At 32.8% G+C, this 18,495-nt stretch overlaps 1 protein-coding gene across 2 annotated transcripts in view; it reads right to left on the reverse strand.

The window, feature by feature from the left end:
* VPS13C (vacuolar protein sorting 13 homolog C) overlaps nt 1-18,495 on the reverse strand; it is a 169,771-nt gene that overhangs the window by 135,681 nt on the left and 15,595 nt on the right. For both annotated transcript variants that reach the window (XM_043919267.1, XM_043919268.1), the window contains exons 4-9: nt 17,837-17,932; nt 15,575-15,676; nt 7,897-8,006; nt 5,020-5,079; nt 1,983-2,042; nt 848-928 (exon numbers count right to left, since the gene is read on the reverse strand). In XM_043919267.1, coding sequence (XP_043775202.1) covers nt 848-928; nt 1,983-2,042; nt 5,020-5,079; nt 7,897-8,006; nt 15,575-15,676; nt 17,837-17,932 — 509 coding nt within the window. The remainder of the gene's footprint in view (nt 1-847; nt 929-1,982; nt 2,043-5,019; nt 5,080-7,896; nt 8,007-15,574; nt 15,677-17,836; nt 17,933-18,495) is intronic.

The following is an 18,495-nucleotide window of genomic DNA, read 5'->3' on the forward strand; positions in this document are numbered from 1 at the left end:
TATTTTATTCTCAGCACCCCTGACACATACACGCACATAAAATTTGGTTCTAAATCAGTATCTTTATTCCCAACTTTATAATTATTAGTCCATAAGAAAAACACACTGAGCACTATTTACAGATATATTTCTTTAGAATATTACTTCAGTAGATAATTTTTATAAATTCTAAATATCTAGAAACAACATAAGACTGTTCCACTCTGACTTAAAATGTATATAATGTATACATACACACGTTCACAAATTAGGATCTCAATCACCTTCTAGACAAAGGCAAATTAACCATTACAGTATCTTTCTGAGAAATAAAAGACAGAATCTTGGAATTAATTCAGTTCAGAAAATTCAACTGTTCTTCTTTTCTCTTCTTAGTAAATAAAATGACTAAGACTGCTTAGCTTTAAGACATGACTTAGCATGCTTAGTTTTGAATCAATCATTCACTACAATGCATCACTGTAAATGCTTAAAATATATGCTACAGATACATTTTTTAAAATCTAACAGGTATCTTTCTTTACAATCCTCTTCAAGTAATCATTCTCATATGAAACTCCACAATGCAACCAGAATGCTATCAAAATGAGAGTGTGAAAAACCATAAATCCAGTTTTAATTTGATAGTATACGTTCTCATCTCACTGTCAAGTGAAAGATGTCACGAAGATCTTCAAAAACAAAAGTGCTATTCTTAAGATAGAGTCAATTCCAAAAACTGTGTTGCACACTTCTGACTTAGTTACAACTTAAGCAAAAGACCAGTATCTTGCCCTCATTAGAGACCTCGTACGTAAAATAAATCTCAGGAGTACAGTCAGCTATTCAGGGGACAAACTGAAATTACCAAGATCTCTTCCCTTGATGCCTGGTAAGACATGCTGCAGTTAACATTCCAGTAGGCGCTGAGACTATCAAGTCGTATCAGCTATAAAAGAAAAATTGGAAAAATCAGGCAACTAACAAATTGAAGTTATGTATCAATATTAAAAGAATATTCTCATGCTCACTATACCAAATTAATCCAATTGTCATTTTGAACTTTTAAAGGGAAGAAGATAATGCAAAAGTGGAGGAAAATGAATATATGTTATTCAGAGACTTTACTATTAATCTGGGCTTCCTTAGTGGCTCAGATGGTAAAAAAAACAATCTGCCTGCAACCCAGGAGACCTAGGTTCGATCTGAGAGTCAGGAAGATCCCCTGGAGAAGGAAATGGCTATCTACCCCAGTATTTTTGCCTGGACAATTCCATGGACAGAGGAGCCTGGAGGGCTACAGTCCATAGGGTCCAGAGAGTCGGACATGACTGAGCAACTAATACTTATTAATCCAGCATTTGCTGAATTGTGCTCGCAGGAACACTGTTCCCAAGGGGATTTACTCATTCAATAATCAAATATTTATTGAGAATTTAGTATTTAACAGACTCTGTAAGTATTTCAGTGAATAAGAAAGACATGATTCCTCCAATGAATACAAATGGCTGTTTCAAAAGAAGGGTGAAGGGAAGAGGATTCTATGATCAACAAAGGTGGAGAAAGGTACATACAAAATATCCCTTTGGAAGATTCAAAGTGTTTATTAGCATATTTAAAGTGTTGTGAAATCCCGGAGTTTAAAACAAAATAAAATATACCTGTCTAACTATGAACAGCTTTCTGTTTTAGTCAGTAATCTTACTTGACCAGAGATTATTTTTTCAACAAATTTAATATTATCTCAATTATCTAATGCCCCATCAAATACAATTTGGGAAATATTAATTTCATCCAGTTTCTTTATATTCTAGGTAAAGAATCTAAACCTCAGAATAGGTAATTTTAGAAGGTAACATAGTAAGTAGCTGAGCCAAAACTAAACCCTAAACTTTCAACTCCCATTCCAATGGTATATTCTGCTCTATCAAGGTTTCTTGAAGAAAATACATTAAATGTTTGCACTTAGGAAAATAAGTAGATTAAAAAGTCTAGTCTAGTACCTTGTATATAATTTTTTCTGCTTCATTTAATATGCACGGTGTCCAGTGTTTGTTTGCAGTCTAAAACAAAAAAAGAATAACTGTGAAATGAAGTATATGTATCACAAAACAGTGCTCTAATAACTGTAACAAAATAACTCAGAAATAACAAGACATCTAGTTAATACTGGCTAATGTGAGTTACCTATTTTTCACATACATATATTACAAAATCAAAGGAACAGTGAAAAAGAGAATTGAGGAGGTTCTAATTTAATTGAGTTCATTCATCCAGAAAATAATTACTGAGCTATTCTGTGTCTGAGAGTGGGTATGAATAAAAAAAAAAAAGGAGCTAGCTAGGCAGTAGTTAGATGTCGCTGAGTGGAGTAAGAGGAGCTTAAGGAGAGGCTTTTTAATTTTAATATAAAGGAGAGACTTAAATGCGCTTAAATGGTTAGAAGACAGTGGTGGGCAGGGAAGAAGAGTTGAAGATTTAGGAAAGAAAAGGAAATTGACAGAAATAAGGAAGAAAGGACAAAAGGTAGAAGAGAATGAGACAAAGTCAGGGAAAGGCTCCTAAGGATGCGATCCAGTCAGAGGTGGGGAGATTATCTAAGACTTAAGAGTTAGTTTGCATTTGAAAAGATGAAAAAAAGGAACGGTACAGATACAGCAAGAGGTGAGTCTGCTATTATTGTTGTTATAATAGTCAATGTAGTAGTTGAAGCAGAAATTGAGCCAATGTGCCAAATACTTTATTCAAACTCTTTATTTAAATCATCACAAAAACACTAAAATACAGGTACTCTTGAATTAATGAATGGCGGCTGGACAGAAGGAAACCAACATAGTAACCAGAACAGTAAGGTGTCACGGGTGCTTTGATAAAATACAAAGGGGAGTATTAAAAAAAAGAAAAGGAAGAGTAAATTCTAAAAGTTAAAAAAAAAGAGAGAGAAAAACAGTACTATCTCAAGGAAATATTAAAACCTGAATAGAATCACCAGGCAGTTTAAGGGAAAAGAGTAACACAGGCAAAGAAAACTGAATGAAAACTCTGAGGAAAGATAGAGGGGATCAGACGACAGCACACAGTGAGGAAACTACACCTCATCCTCTGCCCTTGTATTCCTGTGATCGGTCAACACAAAGTAAGCCACACGACTATTCTGTGTTTTTCATTTGGTCTGCTAGAAGCTCAATATTAAATACTGACCTTTCTTATGACTAATATTGTTAGTCTCATTTCTCTGGAACAATTACGCCTCTACCTTTCAGAACACAGATTCTAGTTCTTCCAAAGTATTATACTATTATTTTTTATTGAAAGCTACTTCAAATTTATTTTGGAGACAAGCAGAGGATAAACAGTGTATTAAACACTAGCTTCCTTGACTCCCTTTCCTTTATTTCTCCAATACCTGTTAATTTTGTTTGCTTTGATCTTCAACTGATGTATATCTCTACTTCTCTGTATGCATGTATCATTCTTAAGGAGTCCATGGAACAGAGACCTTTTCCTGTTTAATAGACTACTTCTCTTTCCTTTTTCCTTCGTCTTCTTTCCCTCCTAAGGCCCTCTTCACATAATTAATCAAAAAGCAAAAATATACCCAACGTGATTTACTGCTCACTGTCCTTAACTTTAAAACATGTTTCCTACCACTCAGTTGTCCAGAATAGAAAAAAAAAAAAATGTCCAACCAGGATATACCCACTCTATATACTAAGGACCATAAAAGAAAAAACAAACTGCAATGTAAAACACTTAATCGAAATAAATTATCTTATGTACATTTCAATATAATAAACACATACATATAACATATAAACATATATAGATAAACATATAAAGATACATACATATAAACAGATATACATGTACAAGTTATTTGGAAATTATACTGTGGATAAGAACTTGACTCTGTGGAAATCTATCTTCCCCTAATTTACTATGCATTTAAGATACCACTTTTAAGACTTTCAAAACACTTGTTCTTAATATTTTTATATTTGTTAAATACAAAGATAAATCAAAGTAATTAGAGAATATAATAAAAGTATCGCTAAAATTGTAAATTTCTAGAAAAGCTGTAGAAAAGTTACGGTATAGATGACCATCCCCTCAGAGTGCGGGAATCAACAGACTGCACTCCTTTTGCTGATTTTGCCTGAGCTTCGTCTTGCAATGTTATGTTAAACGGGTTCCATGATTCTCTTTGGAGCTTAATCTCCCAACCCTTACTGTGACTGCAGAGTGGTTTACCAGGTATTTCATGAGGTGCTATGTTTGTGAAAAAATATGTAACTCAAAAACACTATTGAATACCAGATTGCTCTGTGTAGTACTAAGTGCTTTAGGATAATTTTAATTGTGGTCATTTTCTGATTCTCACTGTTGGAGTTCTTAAGTCTTAGCAAGCATCACCAATATTAAATGTCAAAAGTCCATTTAAACTTTCTTTAAAGTTGGAGCAACTGTTTGAACAGGTGAAATAAAGACAGTTTTGAGTGCCCAGAAAGGAAAACTACCAGTTACTAGTTTGCCTTGTTTGAGGAGCCACCATATTTTTTTCTTGTGATAATAATGAAGATAATTAAATTAGAATGTGGCCATTTTGTTAAACTTAAGAGACTGCACTTCTGAATTTTTGGTTAAAGGTTTTGGCTGCTATAGAAATTTTATTTTAAATATAAGAACAAAAATCTTTTGTACTTTGATTTAATTGGAATGATTTTCAAATTATTTCTGCAAGTAAGGTAATTGTAAATTTAAAGCATTAAGCATTTATTGATGAATAATGTGTATATTCCCATTCTGAGAAATATAAGTGGGTCAAGTCAAATAAATTCTTTAAAGTTTATATTACATTGCCAGTGGTTTCATAGACATTCTCTTGTATTTGTCAAGTAAGGCAAATAAAAATGATTAAGACTAAAAAAAAAAATAAAATAAAATAAAACAGCTATTTGCAGCAATAGCTGACTTAGGAAATTCACCCTGAGAATAATATTTTACAGATTCCACAGAAATTTTAAATAAAGTCAACTTTACCAATAGACTAAGTTCTCCCAGTGTGACACCAAATGAAAGAGGCCGCTCTGGATCTGATATCTGTCAAAGAAAAAAAGTGACATTAAAATACACTCATAGTGAGGGTAAATCCATTTCACACTCTACAACAGGCAACAAAGGACAATGAATTTACAGGTAAGCTACACAACACAAATGGATCTGTGGAGAAGAAAGGGAAGGAAGACACTAACATGGCTGAGATTCTCCATATTTTGTAGGCATGACAGAAACATGACACTTTCCCAGTGGAACTATTTTTCTCCTAGAAGTGAGAACACGCACTAACCGGGACTAAACAGATTCTTGTCCAGATAGTTTAAAAGAGACAGCCTCTTTATGTATAGCACTAAAGATGTTCTCCATAGATAAATAAAACAAGGAGTTGTAGATAAAACAGTGCCACTAAATTATTTTTAAAAGATTTTCACATTTAGAAATATGAACTGTCTCTCTACACCTTTAATTTCCAATGACACTTTAAAAAACTGTTAGAAGATGCTCAAGATCCTTAATATTTAATTCCCTCAATCCCTTAACCCAAAATCTGCTATTATTAAACTGATCTATTTCTCATTTCAATATCTAAGTAATATTTATACACAGTGCTTAAACTGTGCCATTTTGTGTATGATGACTTTGTTTTTGACATCTCACAGAATGTACAAAAATTAGTGCTTTTTGGTCATGAAAGAAAATAGGGAAACTAGAGACAAGAGAAAAATCACATAATGTTCTAAATCATCCATCAGAAACTTGAGTCACATACATCCTTCTCAAACAGGAAAACCATTATCTGGTATAGCTGTAAAGCATGAGCTTTGTGAGCTTTGTTTTTAATATCAGATATATTACGGTTTGTGGCAAAATATATTTCCTTCATTCCCATATTCATCTTTTTAGGCCTATGGATATCAAGCTCAAAATAATTTGCAGCTATTTCAGAAGGAACTCTAATAAAACACAACTCCTCAGCTGCTAATGCACTCCCCATAAATTACTGCTCTCATACAGTGAGCATCTTTATGATAAATTAAACTCCCCCTACCCTCATTTCTATATTTTTAACTATCTTCCCACACACAAAAATTAAGGTAATCACACTGAAAGAGGCAAGATACAAGGAAGATGCCTTTGTGCTTTTAATTTTTTCTGTAGATTATTTTAATATATTTTGTCACTGACACCAACTTAAATTTAATTGATATTACTTGTCCCACTCCTGTGCATCTGTATTTTTTCATTAAAGAGAAAGAAATAACGTACCTTTCAAATTGTACTTGCTCAGTTGAAAAGTTTAGTTTAAGTTTAAACTGAAAGTGGGAGGGAGGGTCAAGAGGGAGGGGACATAGGTATACCTATAGCTGATTCATGTTGATGTTTGGCAGAAACTAACACAATACTGTAAAGCAATTATCCTTCAATTAAAAATAAAAAAATTTTTTAAAGCTGAGATTATTATTCATCAACATACCACTGGCTTTAAGAATAATTCTTTTACTTCCATGACAAGTTGAGTTCTAAGTTTGTTTTAAACAAGGCAATTAATGTGTTAGGCTTTTTAGACACTGGTTTGTAAAATTCTGTCTACTGGACTTTCCAGGTGCCTCAGCAGTAAAGAATCCACCTGCCAATGCAGGAGACATCTGAGTTTGATCCCTGATCCAGGAAGATCCCACATGCTATGGAGCAGCTAAGCCTATGTGCCACAACTATTGAGCCTGTGCTCTACAGCCAGGGGCCCCAGCTACTGAGCCCATGTGGGGCAACTACTGAAGCCTGCACACCCCAGAGCCCCTGCTCCACAACAAGAGATGCCACCGCAATGAGAAGCCCAAGCACGCAACTAGAGAGTAGCCTCTGCTCACCACAACTAGAGAAAAGCCCACACAGCAATGAAGACTCAATACAGCCAAAAAAAAAAAAATTTCAGTCTAATGATAAGCTAGGTTTTTCAGACATTTGTTTGTTAGCAAAATTCAGTCTAATGACTATAGAAAACCAAAACACAAAGTTGGTATAAGACAGAGATTGTATATCTTGAAAAACTACAAGTGTATCTTACCGAATATGAACTGAAAAAAGGGACTTCTCAGGAAAGTAAAATAAATTCTCTATATGGCAGTATGACTTTACATGTAATCTAAACTTAAAGCAAACTAAAAACAAAAAAGAAAGCAAACTCATTTTTGGAAAAGATGAAAAAGCATTTCCAATTCGTTACGTAAATGAAAAAATTCAAGGCTTTTCATTTACGCTTCAAACTTTAAGACAAAGCACCTATTAAGTTCAAAATATTGATTATGTTTTAATTAAAGTTAATCAATCATATAGTTCTTAATCAACTAACATTAAGCTCTCAGTTATCAGAAAAGTGGTTTCTAAACATTGCTCCACATGTGTGTGAGTAGCTGTGTGTGCTAAAATCCCGTGTGGTAGAATGTAAAGTACGAGACTAGCAGCCAAGTGACCTGGGTTTTAGTCCCCTTTCTACCAACCACCATTGTAACTGATTACTTCATTACCTCTGGGAACCAATTTTTTTGTCTTTGTAAAAAAAAAAAAATTAGTTCCTTAAAGCTTTATTAGTCTAAGTCTTTAAACAAAATTCAAAATAAATAATAAAGGAAAATCCAAAAATCTCTTAAATTAGCTTTAGAAAGAAACATATGGTGGTTTATGATATATTTACACAGTTAATGAAAAAAGCTTAATGCTAGTAAGGAGATATGGTAGTGTACTAACCAGGAAAAACTTAATCTTGGATTTAAAACTGCCATGTATGGGCAAATCAATAATTAATAATAATTAATGTCATAAAACACACAATTACTAACCTAGACCAAGTAAACTACTTACATCATCTTCATACTTAATGTGAATGTCTGTGATTTTTACTTGTACATTTTTAATTACTTGAGTTGCCAATTTTTCCAAAAATGTATCCTTTTTGGCTTCTTTTGGTTTATCTATAAAAAATAGAAAAATACAAGTTCAAGAGTTGAAAGTATCACATAATTCATAATCAATGATTGAAGGATAACTAAAGTACTACTCAACAGGAATTACAACCTATTCCTTGCTTTATTTTAGATTTTAATATGCATTTCCAACTTAAAACTTATTTTTCAGCCACTATATCAACAGGGAAATCCCTAAAACTTATTTTGAAGTTACATCATAATCTAACATTTATTTTACCTTTGAAGACAGAAATCAAGTGGCAATGTGTATAAATAACACACGGCATAAAAACCACTTTTACCTACCTTTTGAGCGATCAAGACCTTTAAAAGGTTTCTTAAAATGTTTTTTGTGCTTTTTACGTTTACGTCCTTCTCAGTGGAAGCATTTTAGTGAGAAAAGGATAAAATTCAAGTTAGCAGACTAGAGGACAGAAAAGAAAACAAGAGACTTCTTCCTGACTGCAAATTCTGGTACAATTCACCTTATTTTATTCTAAACTGACCTGTTACTTCAATACAGGCAGAAATTCACAAACTTTTTTTAGTCTAGAATAACCTTCTGTAATAAAGAAAATAACTTGGCAGGTGTAATTACACAAAAATTGAGTAAAATATCTGTACACAGTGCCCTTTAGAATATTTATGACTGCTTATAATATAAACTTTAATTTTTAATTTCAATATTGCCAAAATATTGGAAATGTAATAATGACAGAATATGTATGGTAGGAGCACAAATGAAATGAAAGGGTAGGTTGCTGAGAGATGACTTCCTCTGAATGATACACCTCACAAAAACAGAATTCTTTACAGTCTTGAGGCTATAAAGAATACAAAAAGGGCAAAAAAAAAAAATGTACACAGAATTTTACATTTGGCTTAATAATTCCTTTAGTATCTCTTTTATTTGGCACTGACTTGTTCCAAGGCATTAACCCAAACCTATCTAACCCAACTTACAAATCTTTACATTCAACTGCCTGCTACATGTCAAGTCCAGTCTTCACTCTTGGGGCAGCCTCTGTATGGTCTCCCCTTCCTCCGATCTCCACTCTTTGTTGAGTTGCTCAGTTGTGTCTGATTCTTTGAAAGTGTATATTTACTCATTAAAATTTTTTTTCTGGAGCAATGATTTTCAAAAAGTCAAAACTATTTTCATAATAATTCTAAGACATTATTTTTTTTTCCCACTGTTTTGACATTGGTACTGATGGTGCAAAAGCAGTGTTGAGTTAGATTGCTGGAAAAGAGTGGATATCGGGATTGGGAATACATCTAAATCTTTTTCATTTACAAATTAAACATTCAGCAAAGTTCTCATAGAAACACTATTTGAAAAGAAATAGCAAAGAAAGCCAGAGAAGCCCTGAAAACCATCCCACTTAGGTAGAAAGCTTTCAGAGACAGGATTCAACTGCCTGGGTTTAGAGTCTAGAATAACTCACTCTTCTCATCTGACCTTCTATTATCCTTCTGGTTTCACATTTGTCCTAGCACCGTGTTCTGTCTTTGATCTCAATGTTAGATGTGTCCTCTGTCTGTTTTGTTTTGTAAGCACTGCTTGCTGCCCAATGATTTTTTTACATATTTAAATAGGCCACTAGAACTCATTTGTATCCTGGAGGCAGGTTGCACCTAGTAAGATCAGATCACACTTCCCCTGGCAGACTATAGAAAGTTGGTTCAATTAAAAACCCACAAAATTGGACAGTGAAGCATGAGTTATCTTTTATATCAAACAAAGTGACTCTAAGACAAAGAGTCAGTCACTCTTACTCAAGGGGCAGATTTGTTCAGAGAAACTCCTTTCAGGGTAATTTCATTCATGCTATGAAATTTGCCATGCAACTCATTCTTCCATTTGTCATAATGAACCCAAAAATTAAAGAAGTTTCTAGCAGCAAAAGTAATTCTATCATAATGCTTATCGTTGCTTATATCTTGAGATAGAGATGCCACTTGCTTGTCATTTAATCAAAACAAATTTTAAGTGTGACTAAGTTAATATAACAAGTTCCTAGAAAGTTATAGAAAATAAAGTTAAATAAAATTACTGTTTAAAATATTAGAAATTATTATTATTTTAATGTGTTTGGTAAACTTCCTAAGATACAAAACAATCCTACTGTGAATCCTAAAGCAGTCAGCCTTGAGATCTGCCTTTTTTGTGAGGCTGTCCAGGACAGTAGTCTGCACATGCTGCCAAAGCTACTACACAGGTGAAGCAAATCAGGGAGGATAGGAGAAGAAAGGCAGGGAAACATCTTTTATCAAGATCCTAAATAAAGTCTCACTCAAAAAAAAAAGGTTCCATTTTATTGCTTTTTACAAGTTTGAAAACCACTGCTACAGAAGAGAAACCGTTTAATTGAAAAACTACTATACTATAGAACAAAGGCAAAAAGGTAGTCCTGATTTGGAAGTTATCCACAGATCAAACTGTAAACTGCATAAGGGCAGTGGACTGGGTCTGTTTCACCCCATGAACACTGAGCATCCAGCATAGTCTTCCTACTAGAAGACATTAAGCGTTTGGTGAGTGAATAAACGGATGCAGAAGGTGGAAGAAAGAAAATGACAGTGAAGGGGAAAACCATGAATTACATTTCCATATTTTATAAAAGGATGACATGACATATAAACTCCATTAAAAGCACAAGCATGGATAAGAATATAATTTTGTATGTAGCTCAGTATAATTAACCATGCATACCCACCAGGCTTGATGTCCTTGTAAACAAAGCTTTCCAAGCCATATATGAACTCCCCTGAATGTGCGCCTGCATCCGCACGGCAGCAATAACCAAAATGCAAAGCATTTTAAGACATCCTTAATTTCACATGTAAAATATGTCTGAACTTAGTTCAAAGAATTAGACATCATGTAACAGAATAAGTAAAATGCAGTGACACTAAAACAACTTACTTCTACAGAAATATTCTCAAGTGACACCATTTCCATTCTTTCAACACACAAGCTTTGTTTTCATATATTAAAACAAAAACTCTTAATAATTAAAATTATAACAATTAATACTTTCAAGTTAAGCAAAACAGACAAACACCAATTATGGCTAATGTCTCACTGATTTACCCAATTTTGAAAGAGAGCAAAAATCTGCTATTTTGGTTCCCTTTCTGCCCACCATTTGTTCATTTTCAGAATGAAACATTGCTGCAATATTTATGCTAATTTTAGGGTTAGCTGAAATGAATTCATCTTATTTTAGTATCATGTTCCCTTCAAGACACACTGCCTGAATCCTTTCTATTCATTCTTGTTAGTTATGGTTAGGAAGCACCATCTTCCATTTTGCTCCCCAAATCCAGCTTAGGTACCACTACCTAAAACACAGCCATGATCAATCACATTGCTCTCCAGATTTTTAAAGAAAAAGTAACTTACTAACTTTCTCACTGACTATCAAAGTCCACTATAACGTAGAGTCAAAAACCAGACTGAGTTCAAATTCTAGCTCTATCATTTTCTAACAGCATAACCTAGAACAAGCTTTTAACTTCCAGCTTTCTCAACTATAAAATGGGAACAATAAAAGCCTTTATATCATAGAATTATGACTATTAAATGAGTCAGTTGATATTAACCACTTTGAAGAGTGACCCATAAACAGTAAATTCTCAATAAATGTTAGCTGCTATCATTATCACCATCACCATCATGGTATTCAAATTTCTCAAAACTGATATAAACTTAGCTTTCCAACTCCTCTCCAGCTACACTATCAAAGTCCCAAATTCTTAGCAGCTCCCCACACATACTCTACACTTCTTCATTTCACTATTGCCTTAACCTAGAATGCCCTCTCTCCCTTCTGCACACTCAGCTGAAATACAGACCTTCAGAGTGTCTGCCCTGATCTCTTGATTGAACATGATAAGCCCTTTATGAACTTCTGCAATACTCTAACTATATCTCACTAATGAGACTCAACAGCCTCTCCTGCCTATTACTATACATGAGGTCTCTGACAGCAGGCTACAGGAATTTTCTAATTTTTGTGCTTCCAACAATGTGTTGAACGGACTGGCAGCAGACTTCTCAAAAGTACCTGGAAGTTGAAAGATTTTTACCCTTAAAATTCTCACTTTAAACTCAATATTCTATCCCCAGCCAAATCAAACAAGTGTGGAAGTAAATTACAAAACTTTCAGACTTGCAAGGATCTTAAAAATTATATCCAGTACATCCTTTCTTAAAAGCTATCAGAAATGCTTCAGCTAAACAAAGGAACAAACTAACAACAAAAGGCAAGGGACTCAATGAATTAAAAACAGAAGAGCAGTGAAGATCAGTTCTAGGATGACAATTATACAGCAGAACTAAAACAAAACAAAACAAAACAAAACAAAACACAACCAAAAAAACTGCTCTTCAAGAGGGAAAGGGGGAGAGGGAAAGGAAAACAGATGTGTTTGGGCAATTGGAAAATAACACTGATAGCCATATGATTGATAGATTTCATGTAGCACACAAAAGAATTTAAGGTAAATTTAAATAGAAGGAAAGAAGCATTTACAAATTTAAGAAAGAAAAACAAAAGGCTGGTGCAAAGGAAATAAAATCACAGTATATTATCTGACCCATCCAGCAAACAGTAATTATTTTGTCACAGTAATGTAAATTTTGACTCATAATTGGCCAAAAATTATGATATGGCCGTATTACGAGAATATAGAAAGAGGAATTAAGGATGAAGGAAGATGATAAGAGAGGTAAATTCCTTGACTACTGTCACAGGAAATACAAGACAGTGCCTTACATTAATAAATTAGACAATCACAGAATGTTAATATTTCTAAAATGATGGCTCTGTCTAAGGAGTGAGTGAGTCAAAAGGGTAGAGAAGGGTGAAACAAGAAACTGACATTTTTCATAAGTCTTTTGGGAAAAAATGTTTGATTTCAGAGTCAACGTTAACTCTAAAATTTTAAGAGTGTTTGATAAATTAATATTTAATATTTTAAAATATAGAATCTATATATATAGCATTTGAAAATCTTTTGACTTTACTATTACCCTTTACTTTACAATTGCCTTTCCAAGAAAATAAATTTACTAAAATGAAATAAAAGAAGAAAAATATCAAGAAGCTTATTTTTACAGTTAACCAAACTCTCTAGAAATGAACTTATATTTCAATTTTCTTTTTTTCCCACATAATAGTGGGCAGGCACTCTATTTTATCAAATGAAACAAACTGAGTAAAAAAGTACTTCTTTAAAGCAGAGCAGACTAAAGACTCTATTTTCATTTTTATCAACTGCTGCTTATAGTTAAATCATTTCCTCTCCTTACCTGAGTCTCCATACATAAGCGATAATGCTTTTGTGCTTTCAAAATCAAGAAATAAGTGGGAAAATAAGAAGTATAAAAAATAAAGTCTAGTAATCAAGTCAAAACTGTTAATTAAAAATGGTGAAATGGAAAGCACATCAAGGCCAGGGTTGTCTTTAATCATTCACATGAACAACATTATATGAAGACAGGGTCTATATTTATATAAACTAGAGAAAGTACTTACATGCAGTCAAAATGACTAAACGTATTTCTTAATAATTGAGAAAAAAAATCTCTGTCAACATATTTCCCAACTTCTGAATTTATCTCTTTTATACTTAGAGCATTTTGTTGACAAACCTAATATAATAATGTTAATGAAACTGAGTTTCAATTTCTGAATCTTAGTTCTATCCTAACAAAAACTAAACTTATTATCCAAGAAGCTGCAATATAATGATTATTTATAAGCCTAACAGCCCCATTAATACAAGTTTAGTACTACAGATGTTGATCCTCTATAGATTTATCAAATCATCCTTAACAGTCTCTCTGTGAGACCCAAAAATAAGTTTCCTAAGTATTAACAATCTAGTAGTCAAAATTCACAAGCACTTAATACAAAATGTATGGCAAATTATCATTTTGCTGATTAAGCTGTCAACTGCTAAAACGGAGAGAGTATATACTATGCTTTCTCTTATAGTTCACTGGAAACACTAAAATATTTTGAAAGCAATCACAGTTATTGCTACGCCAAAAAAAAGAAAAAAATGAGTTTGGGGTTTGTTTCTCAAGAGGGAAAATATAACTTAATTATATATATTATAAATTAAAAGTATATAATTACATGAAACAGCAATATATCCAAGCATATATAAATATACCAATTGATGACTACATATAACTATATGTATGTGTATTAACAGATTTAATCTGAACTGATTTAAGAAAGAACTTAAATTCTAGTGCTCTCTAAGCCTTTTTCCTCATTTTGATAAAACTATTTCTAATTAACCAATATTGAATAAAAAGAAATATTCACACTGAATTGGCATAAAACAAAACCACAACCACTTTGCTTTGTTTGGCACATAAAAGTGACGGAAATTAAGAAAACTGTTTTCACGGAAATACAGATCCTTGAGTTTCAGCAGAAACATAAGATATGGTTAAATATGAAAAGAGAAAGGAAAAAATGTTTAGACTTTTAAAATTTTCTACCATTAAAACAGCCTCTGTATCTGAAATATTTTAGTACTTTTCTGTAAAAGAATCAGTAATTCTGAATAAGGAAAAAACACGCAAGGAAAAAAGAATTAGAATCATTGACAAAGAATTTTAATAAACAAGCTATTTTTAAGAGAGATTTCTCTCTTGATTTAATTAAATATCAGCAGCTTAAGCATCTTATTATAATATCTAAATATAATTTCTATCGTTTCTAACATTGGCCATATCTTTTAAGAGAGACCAAAGAGAAATGCCTTAGGCATTTCTAGTACTATCTTCTTCCATCATAGAAATACATAAACATGCTACCAAATGATGCAAAAATGATGTAAAATGCTATTAATTCTCATACCCCAATTGGCAATCAGAGTATGATTTGACTTGAAAGAGAAAAACAAACTTGGAAAGGCTTGGAAATGCCTTCAACTCACCATCCTACAGACCATTCTGTTTTATCCTACCCTTATTCTTGCTCCATAAACCAAATTAAAATAGTAACCAGACTTATTTTTAGATAAAAACAAAGTATTAAAACTTAAAGATGTTAAAATGTTGAAATCTGGAAAACCAATTTTTAAAAAATATCCTGTACAATATGAAAAGATACAGCAAGGAAAAGAATTACAGCACCATTTCCTCTAAACATTACTTCACTATATTAATATGCTGAACTTTATTATCTTTCAACAACACAGGTGAAAATGCAGACAAAGAAACCATTAACCTTTGGCAAAAACAAAGAGGACTACAAGAACTCAAAGAATTTGGGAAGTCACCATAAAGTAGCATAGTAGAAATGACTGCTTAAGAAAAGTAAGAAAATTTAACTGGCAGGGAGATAAAATAATCACAAAGGCAATGATTCCTAAACGTGAGTCATTAAAATCTTTACAATCGATATTATGAGATATGATGTTAAAAGAAGATTCTTTGGAACAACAGCTTATGAAGGCTTATGAAAGAATCCTCTTTACAGAGTATTAAATGTATCTAAAACATAGGTGTATGTACATTTACCTAAAACATAAACATATTGTACCTTTCTCTGCTGCTTTTTGAAGGGCTTCTTCAATTCGGGATAACTCTCTCTGTTTAATATCTTGCAAGGATTTTTCTTCCTTTTCAGCATCATATTTAATACCTAAAAACATATGTAGTTAATTCACACATCAAGAAAGGCAATAATAAATAAATAAGAGAAGTTCAGCCTCATTATAATATTGTGTGTATGTGTAACAGGTAACTTTTTAAGCAAAAAACATTTATATTTTTTGGACTGGTTTCACAAAAAGTTTACATAAATGATTCTTATCTACTTACAAAGTTCACATCAAAAGGAAAAGGAAGGAAGGAAAGGAACTAAAGGGAGAAAGAATACAGGAAAAAGGATGATTGGGGGAAAGGGTGAGTAGGAAGGGAAAAGGGAAAAACAAAGAGAAGGCAGAAAATACATCAAAAAATTTCCAGTTATTATATCTGAGTGGTAAAATTTTGAGTACAAAAAACATGTAATATCCAATATCAGCTGGTATCAATGTAAGATTGATTTAAAAAAAGACTCTGAGAAAGAAATTCAAGTCTATGTATCAACAATCATAAAATACATAAAATCATATCCTTTTAATTTAGTAATCTCATTTCTGATCATGTACCTAAGGAAAAAACACAAAATGAGAAAGATATCTATAAGAAGGATGAGTTTATAATGTTCACTGTAACAGCAAAAACCAGTTGGCAGTCCATAATAAAATATCATATAGCCTTTCAAAATTGTCACTATCACCATGGAAACTGTGGTTTCCATATTTCATCAAAAATAACCCTTTTGCACTGTTGGTGGGAATGTAAACTGATACAGCCACTATGGAAGACACTAGGAGATGCCTCAAAAAAACTGGGAGTAGAACTACAATATAACCCAGCAAACCCACTGCTTGGCATATAAACTGAGGAAAACAAAACTGGAAAAGGCACATGTACCCCAGTGTTCACTACAGCACTATTTAGCTAGGACAGGAAAGCAACCTAGATGTCCATCATCAGATGAATGGATAAAGAAGCTATGGTACATAAATACAGCTGAATATTACTCAGCCATAAAAAGGAACACATTTGAGTTGGTTCTACTGAGATGGATGAACCTAGAGCCTATTATACAGAGGGAAGTAAGTCAGAAAGAGAAAAACAAATACCTTATATTAATACATATATATGGAATCTAGAAAGATGGTACTGATGAACCTATTTTCAGAGCAACCGTGGGTATGCAGACACAGAGAACAGACCTATAGACGAGGGTAGGGGAAAGCAGAGGGTGGGATGAATGGAGAGAGTAACATGGAAGCAGACACACCACCATGTGTGAAACAGATGGCCAATGGGAATCTGCTGCGTGGCTCAGGGAACGCAAACCAGCACTCTGTGACAACCAGAGGGGCGGGAGGTGGCAGAGGGGCTGACAAGGGAGCGGACTCAGGTATACCGACGGCGGACTCGCGCTCACGCATGGCAGGGCCAACCCAACCTTGTGAAGCCATTTTCCTTCAATTAGAAAAAAGTAAAGTTTGGAAAAAATATATATACACACACTAAGTAAAGAAGCCGGACCCACGTTACATATATAATGTGATAAATGCTATGTTAAATCAAGTATGATTTTATACAGTAAAGACTGGAAAACAAAATATAAAAATAAAAATTGTCTTTTATGATTGATACAACAAGTAACTTTTCCCTAAAATATCTAAACTTTTCTTAACACTATATTGATCTCAAACTGAAAAAATACTAATAATGAAAGATATTACTTTTAAAAACATCACTACTTTAAAAGTCATTAAAAATTAAAATACTATAGTGTACAATGAGAAAATTACCTACTTTATACATGCTTTTGAAAGAACATTCACTCAAAATCAGAAGCAACAAAATGGGAAAAAATATTTTCCAATCTGTAGATTAACATCACAGTACATTTTTAAAAATTTATTTACTTTCATTCTCAAAAGTAAATCTGTCTAATGCATCACAGAAGACTTAGTTGTAAAATAATTATTCACAGAGAATAGAATAAATTTCACAAATGGCTGAACTTACTCTTTCCAACAACAGTATAAAATATTTCATATAAAATGTGGCTATATATGTACATGTAAAATGCATGTATGTGTGTACATATATGAATATGATTAGTTTATTTAAATTATGTTCTGTTTTACTAAACATATTAAAATATTTAACCAAAGTAACAATTTAATTTTACTATGACTTTACTGAATGGTTATAATCTAAAATAACTTACTTGCTCCTGGGACAACAAGCAGGTATAATCCCTCTAGAGTTGCAACAACAGCTTCGCCATAAAGGTTCTTCCAAGGAATCTTCAAAGTTAATTTATCTAAACAAACATGATTTCAACTTTCTTATTTGGATGCTCAAAAAGATATACATTTGTCACTTTCCATTAAGAGAGAAAGTATACAAAACCCTTCAGATCTAGAATATGAACATCACTCAGAAAAAAAAAAACTAACACAGTTTAAAACATCTTTTCCATATTATATTACTATTAGAAATAACTATTTACATTGTGCTTTATACTTTTCAAACTTTTTGATAACTATTATTTCATTTAATATTCCCAAACTGAAAGAAAAATGAGGCAACTATTACTTTGGTTTTGAAAAAAGGAAAACTCGGTCCCAGGCAGGTTTAATTATTTGCTTAAGTCCACTCAAGTCATCAATGGAACTAGAACCAATGGTCTAAATACGGTACATGCTGTTCCTAGTCACACCTGCAACCTCATCTCTACAGCATCAGTGTAAAAGAGTATCTGTTCAAGATCCCAGGAATTGAACCAGCAACACATATCAGAGCACCCAAGGAAAAGACCTTTGACAGTATGCTAAATTGCTACAATCAGAAGAGGCCAACCCTAAAGGCAAGGTATACTGTTTT

Source organism: Cervus elaphus, chromosome 12 (assembly GCF_910594005.1).
Source record: "Cervus elaphus chromosome 12, mCerEla1.1, whole genome shotgun sequence".
NCBI lineage: Eukaryota > Metazoa > Chordata > Mammalia > Artiodactyla > Cervidae > Cervus > Cervus elaphus.